The sequence below is a fragment of the Schistosoma mansoni genome, chromosome 2 (genome assembly GCF_000237925.1).
Source record: "Schistosoma mansoni strain Puerto Rico chromosome 2, complete genome".
NCBI lineage: Eukaryota > Metazoa > Platyhelminthes > Trematoda > Strigeidida > Schistosomatidae > Schistosoma > Schistosoma mansoni.
In genome coordinates, this window is record NC_031496.1 from 13,299,955 (window position 1) to 13,316,504 (window position 16,550).

The 16,550-nt window shown below is 32.2% G+C and overlaps 1 protein-coding gene across 1 annotated transcript in view; it reads left to right on the forward strand.

Moving 5' to 3' along the window:
* Positions 1-16,550, forward strand: part of Smp_148250 (hypothetical protein) — a gene marked incomplete at both ends in the record, with an annotated part of 98,424 nt that overhangs the window by 29,751 nt on the left and 52,123 nt on the right. The window contains 8 exons of the mRNA XM_018795750.1: positions 1,392-1,842; positions 2,846-3,578; positions 4,814-5,384; positions 7,223-7,421; positions 8,777-8,986; positions 11,619-11,717; positions 11,844-11,934; positions 15,728-15,953. Coding sequence (XP_018650031.1) covers positions 1,392-1,842; positions 2,846-3,578; positions 4,814-5,384; positions 7,223-7,421; positions 8,777-8,986; positions 11,619-11,717; positions 11,844-11,934; positions 15,728-15,953 — 2,580 coding nt within the window. The remainder of the gene's footprint in view (positions 1-1,391; positions 1,843-2,845; positions 3,579-4,813; positions 5,385-7,222; positions 7,422-8,776; positions 8,987-11,618; positions 11,718-11,843; positions 11,935-15,727; positions 15,954-16,550) is intronic.

Sequence of the window (16,550 nt, forward strand, 5' to 3'; positions counted from 1 at the left end):
CGATTGATCAGTCTCATTGACATATGTATATACTGTGCGTATTTCCTCGATATAGCATTGATTCACAAGCATTATAAGCAAAGATGGATGCAAGTCCTTCAAAACCCAGCTGACCAGTCCCAGATAGGACGAAACGGGCGTCCTGGATTTCACTGATAGTCACTATCCATCTTTGCTTATAATGCTTATGAATTAGGACGAAACGCGCGTCCTGGATTCCACTGATAGCCACTATCCATCTCTGCTTACCATGCTTGTGAATTAAGGCTATATCGAGGGAATACGCACAGTATGCACATATGCCAATTAGAGACCGACAAGTTGCAGTCCTAAACATCAATGGGAAGATTCAAACAAACAATACTAAGTGAATTCAAACAACTACCTGTTATACTTTTACACGTTTTTCGTATACATAAAATCAAACTATCGAAAAAGCACTTTAAAGCAAAAACTAGCTTTTGGGGGAAATTTATTCAATCATAATTAAGAAGGATGTACGCCTTGTTTCTATCAATTTGATCGATGAAAATGGAAAGTGAAATTTTCACTAAAAATATCGCGGTGATTATAAAAGTGGTTTTTGGGATTTAATTACCATTGATGTTATTATACATCGTTTGTTTCTTTAGCAATTCTCACATTTTATATTACTGAAGTTTAGTTTTTCACCAAATGAATTTTTAATTGATTATCCATATTTACGGAGAGTGATTTAAGGTAAATTAATTTTAATCTGCAATGTGTAGAAGATCTTTTTATTAGAATAGCCTAAGTAAAATATTGAGTTTACTGTTTGAATAAAAAATATATGTCCATTGTATTATCATTCCTAATTTTCAACAATAGTGATAACTGGTGACTAGAAAACAACATTTTTTCGATGTTTTTGCCTCAGTGATTTATGTATTTCATAGACGTATCAAAAAGTACCTTTAGTTTAGTTTAATTGTAGTTTATATATATATATATAAGCAGAGCTATGCATATTCATAGATCCTACTAAATATACACAATCTCAGACCAAAAAATCCATAGTTTATCGCAGTTATCAACATAGTTGTGTCGGTCTACTCAAAAGTCATGAAATTCATTAAAATGTTGGAGAAACCAACTCATAATAAATAAAAGTAGTATAATAGTTGCCTAGTGATACACTGGTTATATTTTTATGTTTACAACCATACGGTTGGTAAATTATTCGTACATAGAATGTTTTCTCTGCGACCCCTATAACGTTGGTTTTTCGTTTCCGCTCCTTATTTGATTTAACTTATTAGATAATTTCGTTAATGTTTTCATTAATTTATTGATTTTATTATCCATTGAATTTCCATAACAAATAAATGAGATATTTTTGTTTATGAATGTTTTTTAATCAAAATTAAAAGCTAAAAATATTGGATCCAATCGGACATTCTGGTTATACACAAGAAACACCGCAATTATTATTATGGCTTCTGGGTGATATGTTGGAATTGTACTGGGGTAATGTTACTGAGACAGCCGATCAAACATCAAGTTCAGGTTTAAGAAATCTACATTGCCTTGGTTTGGAAACTTGTATTCTACCAAAACCTAAAAATAAATTATCAGACATGGAACCGGCGATATCAACAACTTCAGCCCCTATGACCGAGGATCATGATGAAAATAACATAAATCAAATTGATATAAACAAACAAACAGATGATGTTAGTGAATGTATTGACTGTTTAGATATGCTCACGTGGTTTAATTATGCTAGACTGATATGTCAGCACTTGGCACCAATAAGACCAACTCCTAAAGTTACAGTTGATTTTACCGTTGATGCATTAAAAGGTGTGGTAGATTTTCCAGGTACGTTGTTATATCGATACATCTTTACATCACTTTAATTTCTTTTAGTTTCTTTTAACTATGTCTCTTCATTATATAGTATTTTTCAAGTACTATTCAACTGCTTATTTTAACATTAACTAATCTGTCACAAGTTTTTATCACATACCAATACTAGCTCAAAAATGATTGACAATCACAGGGGGTCGCACAATTATGCATTTATAGTTTAGAAATTTGTAGCACTACGTACTGACTACTTCATACACAGTCAAGTCTAAATCGTTTACGTCTCATAGTTAAAAAATGCCTTTAAATTGCCAATCCATTGTCCAATACTTTCTATTCTCAACTTCCGCCAATCGGAGATATAGAGCAATGACATCAACATTTTTAAACATTCTGTTTCATAACAGAGAGATGGAGAAATTGCTAGTCTGAAGTATACATCATTGATCATTGTAGCTGTGGTCCGTTTTAAGTGGAACACTCTACAAGCACTCAAGTATTTTACTTGTTTACAGTATAACCTCTACAGTTTTCGAAAGTTGCGATCTAAAATGAAATCATCATTCCATGAATGAAAAAAAGCTTGGAAATGTGATTTACCAATATTGTATCACCATTTCGTTTTTAGAAAATCAATGAGTCCACGCCTAATAATCTACAGTAAATCAGTATTTTTGTATTTGCGAAAGTAAACGTTTTTCTTCATTAACCTAGTTGCAGCATTAATTACCAAATTGGAATTCGGTTAATTCTATCCAGTATACTTACATAACATGGTTTATTATAAAGTGTTATACCACACTTAACGCTTCCTAAACTACTGAGCTTTTTTCGTCTTTATGATAAAATTAAGTACTGTTGGTGGTATAAATAATGTTAAAACTAACTAATTTCAATGCAGAATGACTTGTGATTTTTTTTATTTTTGCAATTCTTAATCAACCTAGTATGTATAATTCCATCTCCATCTGAAACCCATCCTTGGAAATCTGAATTTTTTAATCATTTATTTTAGAGTATACTGATTGGAGTGATTCTGGTGACAACGAAACTTCGGAAAATAAATCTTTAGCTCCTGGACCAGACACTACTGAAATCTCAGAAAAACTCCCATCTTCTGAAGATTTATGTTCCATTCCACCCGTACTGCGACTTATTTATTTGTTGACACGATTTGTAAAGGAAGGTACGCGTCGTTACGTTGAATGTGAAAACCTAAATGGTGAACCGGATAGTTTATTTCGAGATACAACACCAATGACAATTCCAGACGAAAATCCAACTTCTTGTTCTCCAATTTCATCCGTAAACAAAACAGTTATTGAACTGAAGACGTTTCGTGATCCTGTCGTATTGCAATGTATTTTAGAATGCCTAGCATATCTGTGTCATACTGGTGATGCACTGAGACAAATTTTAACAAAAGCAGAAAAAGAAGAACAAAAATTGTCTACTACTGGATCCAGCAGTTCAACATCCATATCAACTAATACTGTAATGGCTGGAGGAGTAACCACCAGTGGTGTAGCAAATATTATGAGTACCACAACAACAGGACCACTTGGTATTAGCAGTCTAATAGGATTAACTGGAAGTAAAATCGCAAGTCAGATGACTATTCAAGATCCGTCAACTAAAGGCCAGCTAATACAAAATACAAAGACTTTAACATCGCGAAATTGTACTGCGACACCAAGAGCACAGAAAAATTTTGTTTATTATTTAATACATTCTCATTTAATCCCAAGGTTAGTAAACTAAACTTATTTTAGCTGTATATAGATTGGTGCTTTTTAATAAATCGAGAAATACTTTTCATAGCTCATTTGAGACTCTATTTCTTGAATATATGATGACAATGTTATTTTTTGTTTTGTCTCTTTAATGTAGTGTTAGATGTTGCACAGAATATTATGTTATGGTGATAACACCAAGTTTATTCATAGTAAACACATATTTTTAAGCCCTTTCCAAAGAGGGAATCTTGTCAAAGTGACAATTTTTATGAGATTATGATAGATACATATTGATTTATTAGGCTAGACCTCTTGATTTAAAGTACATATGAAAATGCTGGAAGCAATACTTTTCAATCAACTCAACTGAAAATTTAAAGTACTGGTCACTGTTTGTTTGTTAATTTATCTTTTTATTTGCCTTCTGAGTTTTCATCAAATCAAGTATACTCTATGAATGATAGGAAGATTTGATTTTATTCAGTATGAACAAATTCATTATGAAATATCGCTGAAGAGTAAATTTAATTTTTGTTTCAATTTAATGGGGAAAATTTTTGTATTTTAAGGAATCGATTTATAATTTGTCCAGAAATTTGAAGAATCCAGTAATATTCTTGACACGGTAGGTAATTACAAAGATGTACTTAAACGTTTGACGATATTTACGATTGTGGATTCATTAACTGTCGTGTGCAAGAGTATATTTTCTTATTTTTAGGATACATCAATAACCATATCCTTCAACAGGGAGTCAAATAAATGCTTTAATTGCAAGAACCCACTCCTCCTGAAACTCCACTTCAACGAGGTGACATTTTGTATGATAGGCCAATCATTGCCGTCAAAAGGACTGTTTATACAGCTATTCTTTTCTCACAGTAGTTGCTCAAAAAGAATGAGTTATTTGATTTTGCAACTTCAAAGTTTAGTTACTAAACTAAATGCTTTTATAGAGAAAGTTACATCTGGAGTTCTACCAAATAACTTACGGAATGTGTTATACAATCTTATTTTGATCCTATCCAAGCATTATTGTTCACATATTCGCATTGTTCTAAGATTCCCATCAGTTTATTTGCGTTATTTATAATTTGTTATTATTGGATATTATTGAGATCAAAGAGTCGACACACGTGAATGCGCTAATAATAAATAACGTTTCTATGTTGAAAAACTTATATTTTTGTAAATAAGCCTAAAATTATTCCCGTTTTTGTATCTTTTTTTCTAAAATATAATAATAGTTTATGGAGTTTATTAAAATCGGAATTATCATATTTAGCCAGTTGGACAGTTCCTTTAGTTCTTCACTGTTTATCATTTCCTGGTGGATTTAATGTATTTTGGAAATTAATTGAACATGATTTTTCACATTGTGATTGGAGAATTCGTTTTAATGCAATAGAAAAAGTATCAGTATTACTTAGAGAATTAGATTATTGTATATTAGCCAGTGGTTTCAGTGGTTCAGCTGGAAATAAACTGAATCATTTATTATCTGGCGGGAGTATGGCAAGTTCAGGCGCAATAAATCTTTTCAGTCGATTAACTGGTATTGCACACATGGGGCGTTCAAAATTTAATCCAGGTCGTAAAAATCTACCTAGTGGTCATGGAATGAAACAACATGGTGCAACAAATACGGAGCCGATCAATAAAGCAACTGCTCATTCATGTAATAATCGTCATCCACTAATTCAAAGTGCCGTAGCTCATGCATTTTGTTGTTTAATTGGTTCATTAGATGACCCTGATTCAACGGTGGCACAATATACTTCAATGCAAATTGCATCATTAAATAATATTTCTTTAGCTGTGAGTAATAAAAAGTTTTAATACTTTGCAATTTAATGAGCTGTAGATTTATTGATTGAATTAATGAACGGCGAGTTTCTGAGTGAACGATTTTTTCAATCATTTCAACATCATACTACAGTTATAAATCCATAATTAGTGTGTTGCAAGAATCAAAATAAGGTGTACATAAATAAGTGAATTAGGCAATACTGTATGGTAAATCAGTGAAATTTTCCATAGGTTGCGGCTTCATCTATCTTAATGTAGTATTTACTATCTACCAGTTGCCAAAGAAGGATACTATTCATATGTCTTGTGAGTCCTTTGCGAAACTATTCCGATAGAGGTTCACCAGCATGCAATGTTAAAGCCTTTTTAAATTTATGAATCACACACTTTAGACAGATTTAAGTCACAACTGATGTATGACTTCGCTATTCTAGCAAACAATATTACCTAATTGAATTACTTATGCGCGTCTTATTTTTGGTTTTGTAATACGTTGGTTATGGATTAATATATGTAGAGTCTGTAGATGAAGTTATCGAAAACAATTGTTTGCTTTAATTTTCCTTGATTTTTGGATACAGGATAAGGATCTTCAAACTACTACAATTTACTAAATAACTGCTCATCCATTCATTTTCATAAACTTCTATAATATTAATCCTATCAGGGAATTTAAAGCAGTAATGTTATGTGGTAATTAGAACTTCAACACTGAATCATTTAACATAATTGATAAAATTAAAGTTTAGATAAAGTTAAGATGATACACATAATTAAAGAAGGCTTGTAAAATCGAAAAAAATGATGACCCTTTAAAATCGGGATTGAATTAATTAAATAAAATGAATATTTTAGATCTCATCATTAAGAAGTTCAAAGTATTAAATGAAGAAAGATGAATGATAACAAACTGCATATGCATATAAAAAATAAGTACGAAGAAATGAAGATATTAATGATAGGTAGACAAGTTTAAGAAAAAACTAAGGAAAAGAAACATCCTTTAAACTTGATTTGTTTTATGTAATTGGAACTAAAGTATTCAATGAGAACGTCAACGAGTTAGATAAAAGACCATAGGAAGTGCTATGTAGGTAACCAAAGTGTATTAACTTAAAGCTGCTGAAATGCGGTTCCATTTTTAAATTTCAATAACCTAAAATGGTGAACAAATGCAAGATAACTAAACCAAATGAATTGCTGACTGACTGATTATTAAATACATCGATGACTTTATCTTTGTTCTGAATTAATGAACATATTTTGTTCAAAATAATCTACACACTTAAAAGGATAGTGAGGTCATAGGATGTTGGCAATCCACGAATTAAAGCCTGAACTTTGGACGCTAAAGCGACACGCACAATATTTAATACTTCTTCTGCCCTAACACCCCTTCCAGTAACTTTTTGTTGTGTTTATTATGATCATATTTTTATCCTTATATTATACGTTTTAATCCGTAATCGGTTATCATCACCTTCTTACAGTTGTTCGTAATTATTATTCAATTGTTTTGATGACAATTGCGTTTTTGATTTCTTCATTTCTGTCAAGTGGACGATTGTCTTTCGTATTTCTGACCCATAACTTATTTCCATTTTTCTCTAAATACGTACACAACTTTAATTTAGTACTTAAAATCTCAGAATACTTCGACGGTGTGATCGATTTTAAATCTTCTTTAGAGCCAGAATCTTGTTCAATTCCTGTGAAAATTACTGTACAGCTATAAAAAATAATGTCGAAAAGAAAATCTTCTTCCCTGGATTCTCTTTAATTAATGACAAGATGGGTTGCTTTATTACTTTGATTTGATTTAGCATTTCATCGTCATTTCTTTTCAGTGTGCAATACAATGTTTAGAATTTCAATTCGATACTGTAATTTCTGACCGCTGTCTTATTTTACAACGCATGCACCAACTTAGTTGCAATCTACCGAACAGGGAAATATTTACGTGGGACTTTTTTGTTAATCGCTTTGGTATATTAGCTATACAGGCTCAATTAGGCAATTCACCTGGTCAAGTTGATATCGATTCAGGTAAGGTTTGACAGTATAGTTTTTCCATTTCAGATTGTTCACTTAATTAAAATGTTTGTTTTTAGAGAATGGTTTAAATATTATGTGTATTACTTTTGGCATTAATTTCATACACCAACAATACATTTAACCATTCTATGTGAATTTTCAAAATCATGTCAGGGACAATACTACATTGTTTAACACGCACATAATACATCTAGTTTCTATGCCTAACTGATGTTCACTACACTAGGTGAATAGAAAAATGATTAATTTACTAAAAATATGTGACTATCATAAGTATTTTTGCTGACTCACTGGAGTATTTATGTAAAACATGGTAAATCCATCAACTTTCTACTAAACCATGGTTTCCTTTTAACATAGAATCATTCTATGATAATCACTATTTGATATATTTGAATGTTTTTTTTCGAGTAACTGGGAATAAATAAAATTATTAAGATCAGTTAGTATACTGCGGTGGTTTACTTAAATCACTTATTTTTTATTTTGATATGGAGCCTAGTGAACGGAGTTGAAGATGTTTTAAACGTACACCAGTAAGAGTTCATGAGATATTTTTGGAATGGGCAAGTATGAGGTAACTAAATTGCATTACCAATGTTTTCGAATGTTAACTGACCAGATAAAAGTTTCTCTACTTAAGATTTGTGTCCATCATACTTTATGGCTCAGAGAACATTTTGGTTGATTAGGTATCGTCGGACAAATCAATATAACTTAATACTTTTATCCATTTTATTTTTGTTCTAAGCAAATGTGTGTATAGAGCAGTTATTGAACGCAAATAGGTATTTTCCCAGTACGTATAGCCTGAGTATTGTCAATTAATCGTTTTTCGGTAATTTCTGACAAAATATACTAAATGAATATGTCCTTGATCGTTGTACACTCTTTTTATTTAGTATAATAATTCTTTAAAATCAAATCACTCAGTTCAGATTCGAGTAAAGCAAGAACAACAAATGCACCAGAAAAATATAAATCCATTTATTTTGTAGATTTTCTGTAGCGTATAACAACAAGAATATTAATAATAAAAAAACAACTACACATTATATTCAGAAAGATATTGATTAAAGTTGGTTTTGATGTATAGGTATAGATTAATGAAGAACAATAATTATAAGTTCGTGATTTTAATGAAATTATAGAAGGATGAAAAAGTTGCAGAGAATCGGAAACTTGAATGAATTCACATTATTGTTCTTACTTAACTAAAATTTATAATTGGGAGTAACTGTAAACACTATTAAGGTATATTCTTCTTCTTTGAAGTTGGATGAAACTGTAGTCGATATATTTTCGAATAAACATTATTTAACTTTATTTTCGATTTCTAGTGACAGATTTAAATGGATCACATCGTAATGGTGAACATTTTCAAAATCAATTTGAACGAGCAGCTTTTGCAATTCATAAAAGTTCTGGAATTAAATCAATCAGTTTACATTCTCATGCTTATTCATTAAGATTCAGTACACATACAGTTGGAAGTTTAACTCAAACACAACAATCTCAATTACAAATAAATCAACAATCATTGATGTTTAATTCAGGTTCAACTACACAAATACGAGAAGAATGTAAAAATGAGGATGATGGAAAAAGGAAACCTTCAATTCACATTGGATCAGGTGATTAAAATAAATCGGATTTACACAAAAAAAATTCATATATAGATGTATAGAACACAATAATATATATGTAGACATGTCAGATTTATTCATAATCATCACAGAATATATATATATGATTGGGAAAAAAACCATCACAAATACAACACAGGCGTATTTTTTTGAGTCATCTAAGCTTAAGAATTTATTCTTGACCTTCTTTAGTATTGATTTTGTAGTGAAGTGTTATGGTTGTATGGGTGAGTAAGCAGATAGCACCAACAAATATACTTGATCTCAATCGGTATTAACATCGCCAAAGTGACAAAGTTTGATGAAATGTCGATTGATATGAATTAGAATAGCTGATTAACCATAATGGATCTTGAGCTTGTAGATTTGCTAATAACTGACAGCAACCAGGTAGATGAATGTGTCTATCTGTCAAAGTATCTAAAATTGGTCAAATGATCGTAATAACTCAGTGAATCTTACAATAAATTGATTGTATGTTTTTAACTGAACAAGATTTAACAATTTTTGTGTTAATGATAAAGTAACGAAAACAAATGATATTACAGGGTGAAACTACATACATAGCTGAATTACATTCTAATTATATTAATCATTCAGGCTGTCTAATCAAGATACTAAACAAATCAATCCATGTAATTTAAATTTAGGCAAATATCAGAATGAATAATCAACACTAGTCGATTACTATTGATAGATTATTAAACCTTGCTTAGAACTAACTTCATTATGGATGTGATTACCGAAAATATTGAAGGCAAATTTTGATGAATTATATCTTCATGCTAAAATTTAAAAAAACGTCTTTTTTTTCTATTTAGATTCTGGTATGGTAGATGGCGTACAAAGACCACATTTTAGATTTAGTCATGGTGGTAGGAGATCTCGTCCATCGATATCATCTGTTTGTGGTTTGTTAACAGGTATAAATATTTTAATTATAAATCAAAAAAATTATTTCATTCGCCTCACTTCGAAAAGTACCTCTAAAATTATCGGTTTCTTGTGTAAATTTTAAAAGTATGATGAAAGTACGGAGTTCATCAGAAAAATGCCCATGTATTTTCATCAATCATTGTAATTCTTACTTTAGTTTTAAAACCACAAGTCATGTTAAGACACTTTTTCCTTTCTATAATGCAACATCTCTCTTATCATCATTGAATGACTTTCTGTTGTGATTGGCTCTTTCTAGACCTTAGGTGCAGGTTCAAGTCAGGTAAATAAGCCATTAAGTTGAACAAAATATATTCCGCAAATGCATACTACTTTTCAGGTCAACTTTGTTTTCTCATTATAGTTTCCAAATTCGAAAACTTCAATCTTTTTCTGAAATTATAAGCGTAATCCACTGTATCAATTAGGTTATGTGAGTATTTCAAGTGTCATAAATATCTACATTTTGCGGTCTTTTCTGTACGCTTATTGCTCATCTCTTTATATAAGCTAGGAAACCGGTATCGTAACCATATGTTTTACATATTTTTAATCAACTAGTTGGCACGACATATGCTTTTTCACGCTTATTCTCAGTACTTTGCATTTTTTTATAGTGAAACTGTAATCAATTGATAAAATCTAACTTTTAATTATAACAAGAAGCTGAATGAATTGTCAAGTTGTAAAAAGAGACTGTTCAGTACAATACATGTTTTAGTTCTCATCAAAATGCTATCAAATTATAATGGGAAATCGAATACTTTATCGATTCAATTGAAACTATAAATCTCTTACCTCCTAATAACTTGATTTAAATCAACTATCCTTTACAGAATCTGTATAAAGACAAAAAGTCTAGCATCGTTTCCTGTTTTCTTTTAGCCCAAAGATTGAAAAGACACCCAAAGACTAAGTCCAGCAGTCAGATTGTAATTAATTGGATGATTTTTCTCCAATCGTCTATGACATGTTTTCATGTTTATTTACTGTTTATATTTTACATATAAGGATGTTTTCGTTATGTGCAAAACCACTCATCTGGTTATTAGTCTTGCTTTTGATTTCTAATTTTTCAGCGGCCTAAACAAATTATGTAGTCTCATGAGTAGTCATCAGTGGGCGATATTGTTTCATTGCGTCTATCCGCATATTAGCATTCTATCCATAGATTTTTACAATCGAAACCATCAATGTTATGTGATTGATTAGCTTACTATTTTAATGCTGGTTCTAATAAACCAACCGGTATAGTTTATTGGAAGAAAACGTCTGACTATTCGAAAACTTTGGTGTCATTATGGGTAACATAGTAATGTTTACTGCGATAATTGGTATGTTCATTGATTTGTGAATAGATTCAGTTGCTTAATCTCAAGATTATTGTAGTTTATTATCAGAAAATCAGAAAGATGAATAAAGCTTAAATAGATATGCCCCTAAAATTAATTTTAACCGTTTTAAATTACATCCGTAGGTAATGATACTTTTACTACTAAAGAAATTAAAACACATGTTTTCTACTAATTAGGTGGTCTACATGCTAGTGAATTTGTTGATAGTAATAACAAATTTTTAAGTTCAATACAACAAGCATTGGATTTAGACGGCAACGAACGTGATACACTACATCAATGGGTTCGTTTATTACTGAAGTTTATGTCTACAGTTCAATTGGATCTAAAATTGGATGAAAGTTGTACAGGTGGAACTAGCGGAGCTAGTAGTGGTGGTGACGGAGGTGTTGGCAGTGGAATCGGTAGCAGCAGTGGTGGTAGTGTCGGTAGTGGACGTCACAATATGCCAAGCAAGTCTAGAGACGAATTAAAAGACAGAAAGGCTTTAAGCAAAGCACAAAGACATTTGGCATTTTTACTAGGCTATACAGATGGTTCATTTGATATACCCCCACACAAAATGAGGTGAGTTGTTTTTGCATAACAAATAATAGCAGTGGATGCTCACTGATGTTGAGTCCCATACTGGGACGAAATGGCAGTGCAGTGTTTTCATGTTTTTAATGGTGGTCTAGCTTAGATCGAGTTATGAATTCCGCTGTTAAAATAGCAGTTTATGACAATGATCATAAGGACTTTAGGAACTTTTGACAATACTGTTTGAGAATGTAGAAAAACTTTACGAATTAAATTTTGTAGTTGCGTAAACGTCTGGTCAAAACGGAATAATTCACAAATCACTTACAATGACCTATAAAAATAATTATTGCAATAAAATATAGGTTTCATTCGGCATTTGTTGTATGTTGGTTAGTTACACTCAGACTAAAGTGAATAGAGATTAATAGTTGGACATATGGACCAACCAGCAACTTTTAATTAACTCTATCGATGATTAGTAATAAGAAATAAAATTGTAAACAACTAAAACTGAAAAGAAAACTATTCATAGGAATATATAGATCATACGTATATCATTCGAAGTAGAATTCATGTCAATTGAACAAAAATCACCCTAATTCACTATGTACATTTTGAAGATTAGTTTTTTAATACTTTGTGTGTGTGAAGTTAACATCCCTAACAATTTACCCCGATTAATAATGAACTGGTTTGGGATTAACTAGGATGTTGATATCTTCGTCCACTAATGATTGGTTTATCTCCTTGCCCGTAAAATTTGCTCAGACGTTCGAGATATCTGGATCGGTTCTGGAGTTGTAAACTGAGGTTATCAAGCAAGACTAAGTATTTTTGTAACTGTAGCCAGCTCAGTAGTAAATCCTTGCGTAGTCCGTCAAAATTTCAGGTTCTCAGATTCTCTGCCACATCAACTTCGTACAAAATCCTTCTCTATCTTCTCGTTATATACCCTTCTATCCGTCAATTATAGTTTGTCCAGTTTCTGCCAAACATTAGTATCGCAGCTTCGAATCCTGGGGGATTTACTTTACCTTTAAACGATCGTTAGAGAGGCATAGGGTGGTATATTACGCTAAGTTTTGGTCATATTAAATTTTCCTTTGGTGCTTACTTGTTGGGCCTTGCTCCATTGGGTGTTGTCCGATATGCAAACAATAGTTTCGCAGGCTTTCGTTTGCTTACTCCCATCCTTGACTTAAAATGACCCCTCCTTGAATGTGTCGAAAAGACTTTCAGTCTGTTAATTTGATTGTAGACAATATGGTAGGAAGCAAACATGTTTTGATTATGTAACGGCAGAGGAATATTTCGAAATTTTCTGATGTGCACTAAAACCTGTTATCTGATACCACAATGTCTAGCGACACACAGCAAAATAAATTTTGTCCATTACTTGAAAGACTTTTCTGGTGGACTACGACACTAAAAGGACAATCTCTGGTTAATTCAGGAAGGTGGGTACTATTGTGGTGTATGCTACTTTTGTTGACAGATATAAGTAGTATGTATCACCACTAGCAAGTGGAGTGCCTACCAACAAAAGGTTGTATTGAGAAGAACAAGAAAAGAAACAGAGAACAACTGGAACCACAAAATAATTGTAACAATCATGAAACATGCAAACAACAACTGAAAAATCTGCAAATCATGTATGTAATGTATGGTTTTTGTATCTTAAGAAAAACACTGTAGCTTTCAGTAAACAAGAAACTGGTTATATCAGCCAATTCTTCATTCATTACACTGTTACAATATATATGATGTTATTCATTGGGTTGATGGGGTTGATATTCAGTAGAGCCTGTGATATTTCCGGTTGTAACCAAAGTATAATAAATCTCAGCTTATTGCTTCGACGTTTCTTGACAAGGTTAACAGTTTTTGACCATATCGGTGTTACTGCCCTTTTGTGGCCAATACACGAAACTTCGTGCCATAGATTCCATTCTCTGCACTCACAAATCTTTAATATGAAAATTATGAAGGACTTTGGTATTACTACTCGCAAACTAAAAATTAGTAACGATGAGGAGAAAGCCCCATAAGTAGTAAAATTATCATATCCCGGAGAAACTAGTATTGATTTCATTTTAAAAAAGATTCACATCCCTTATTGCATTTCTTTAGTACATTCTTCTCAAGTAGGCATTTCACTGAACGACATATACGAGATAACGAACGTTGCGACACCAAATGGCAGCTGATTAGTTCTATAGGTAATCAATGCGATGGAAAATCTTTAGATATTGCCAGTTCGCTATCGGTCTAGGGGAGGTGTGTGAGACGTTAATAAATCAAATGTAACTTGTTAAGAAGAAACCAACATTGTTAAGCTACATACTAACTTAAGGTGATTGTAATTCACCTACTTACGCACGTTACCCATTATGGAGGGGCATAGGCCGCCCACCAGAATTCTCTAACGAACTCTGTCCTGGGCAATTCTTTTCACTTGTTTCCAATTAGCATTAATCATTTTCATGTCTGTCTTCGATTCCCGATGCAATGTGTTTTCGGATCTTCCTCTTTTTCTTTTGCCTTCAAAATTCTGAGTTTGGGCTTGCCTCGTGATGCAGTTTAATGATTTCCTCAGTGTATATCCTATCCACCTCCAAACTTTCTTCTAATATTCTCTTCAGCTGGACGTTAGTTTCTTCCCTGACACAGTGGGTCGTTGCCGGTGGTATCCGACCAACGGATCTGGAGTATCTTGTGTAGGCTATTGTTTATAAATACCTGTACGTTTTCGATAATGTCTGCAGTAGTTCCCCAAGTTTCAGCTCCGTACAGTAAAACTGCCTTGAAAAAAGAAAGAGCGAGAGTAAGCAGCCTTGTCTCCTCCCCCCGTAGCAATTACAGGATTATTGCCGGTCCCAATCTTGGATAGAAAAGAAGGATTGGGCATGTGATCAACAACTCCATCTCGTAGAAGACAACCTTGGTAAAAATAAAGTGATAGTTGTTCAGCTGACATTTAAGGAGGACATCAGCCAAATTATATTTGAGCTGTGAGCAAGAACGTCGGTGCTGCTTGTGAATTTGTTTGATAAATAGTATGTGGCGGTTGACTAGGCGGATGTGCCGTGAACTCGACTGAATACGCTGAACCCACAAATGGACATTCTAGACGTGAAGCTAGATACTTTTTTCTGAAGTTCTGTCCGAACTTCAGGACTCCTTATTCAGTTTGTTGCATCACTCCAAACAAACACCGCACTGTTGCATGGACTGAATTTTTCATTTGTGCTGCAGTTACTCTGAATTTTATAATTTGTGAGACGTGTTCAGATTTTGACCGATTGAGAAATATTTTGATGAGGTCTATCTTTGATTGGATTAACTGAATGTATGGCGATTTCCATTCAATTTTTGTAATCAAAATTTTAACAACTGACTTTTATCCCCATCGTTATCGTTGTGAATAAGGATTAATAAAGTAAGCGTATTTTATAATTGGTAAAATAAATTAATAAAATGTCAATTGATATATCTAATGCAATGATAAGGAGTGATCAAGTGACCACTATTTACGATACCGATTGTTTGATATCAGAAGATATGGTGAATTCCTAGAACGTATTTTTCATTTCAAAATTACACATATATTCAAGCATGAACACAGAAATGATGCAATTAGATATTATAAACATCTGAAGAAAATAAATATTGCGAGTTGCTGACTCTCTAATGAATAACAGTCTAACTGTTAAAGCTTACACATTACGTTATAGAAATATATATATATATATATAATAAGCCTGTACAATGTAAATGAGATGAGTTGTACTATGGTGAATTATTTTGTATGTTTTTTTTGAATTCTCACAAAATCTAGGAATTCCACTGTTTTTCATGCATTTTTGGCACATGTCGCTGGTGTTCTCGATCGTAATTTTAGTATGGGCTGTTGTATTCTTCATCAAACTCTAGTTGTTTTACAATTCTGTGCATCACCTCAACGTTATGCTACTGATACGCAACCACCAACATTTACTTTGAGATTATTGGAACCACATGTTAGGCTTCATTGGCTCCAAACACTTTTAGTCATTCTGTATAAAGTGAGTAAATTTTATATTCATTGTTTTTATTACCGTGAAAATATTATTCTGTTTAGCCAACAAAAATACTACTGCAGACACCTAAATAATTCATTAAAAAGACGACTAATGAGCCAGATTCCCACTAATGGATATTATTGTTTGACTCTAGTTCCTAACAAGAAGTGGAAGTAAGCAACGCACTTCTAATCATCCACCGACTTCTCATCGAATATACTATGTGGTCTACGCATATGCCCTTTACTTAAACGTGAAGCCATTGACATCCACTCAAACAAACCTAATATTTGTGCTCATAGGAAATTTGTAAAATTTGTTTTGTTGACGTGGTCATCATAATAAATAAATTTATAGTAAGTTGCCAATCTCTTATTACACAATGTTTCACGAATACCTTTCTATGCAGATACTTTTTGTTGCTGTATAACTGTAACATACATTTTATGCTTATACAACTGTTATTATTCATCCTTTTTTATCAGAATTATGTCAATTCTTGTAATATTATGTAATTCAATTTCTAAGTACATATTCCAATGCATTGATTTTTAAGTTAAATACCTTTGAATATCAATCACTTCACTTAACTCATTTTTT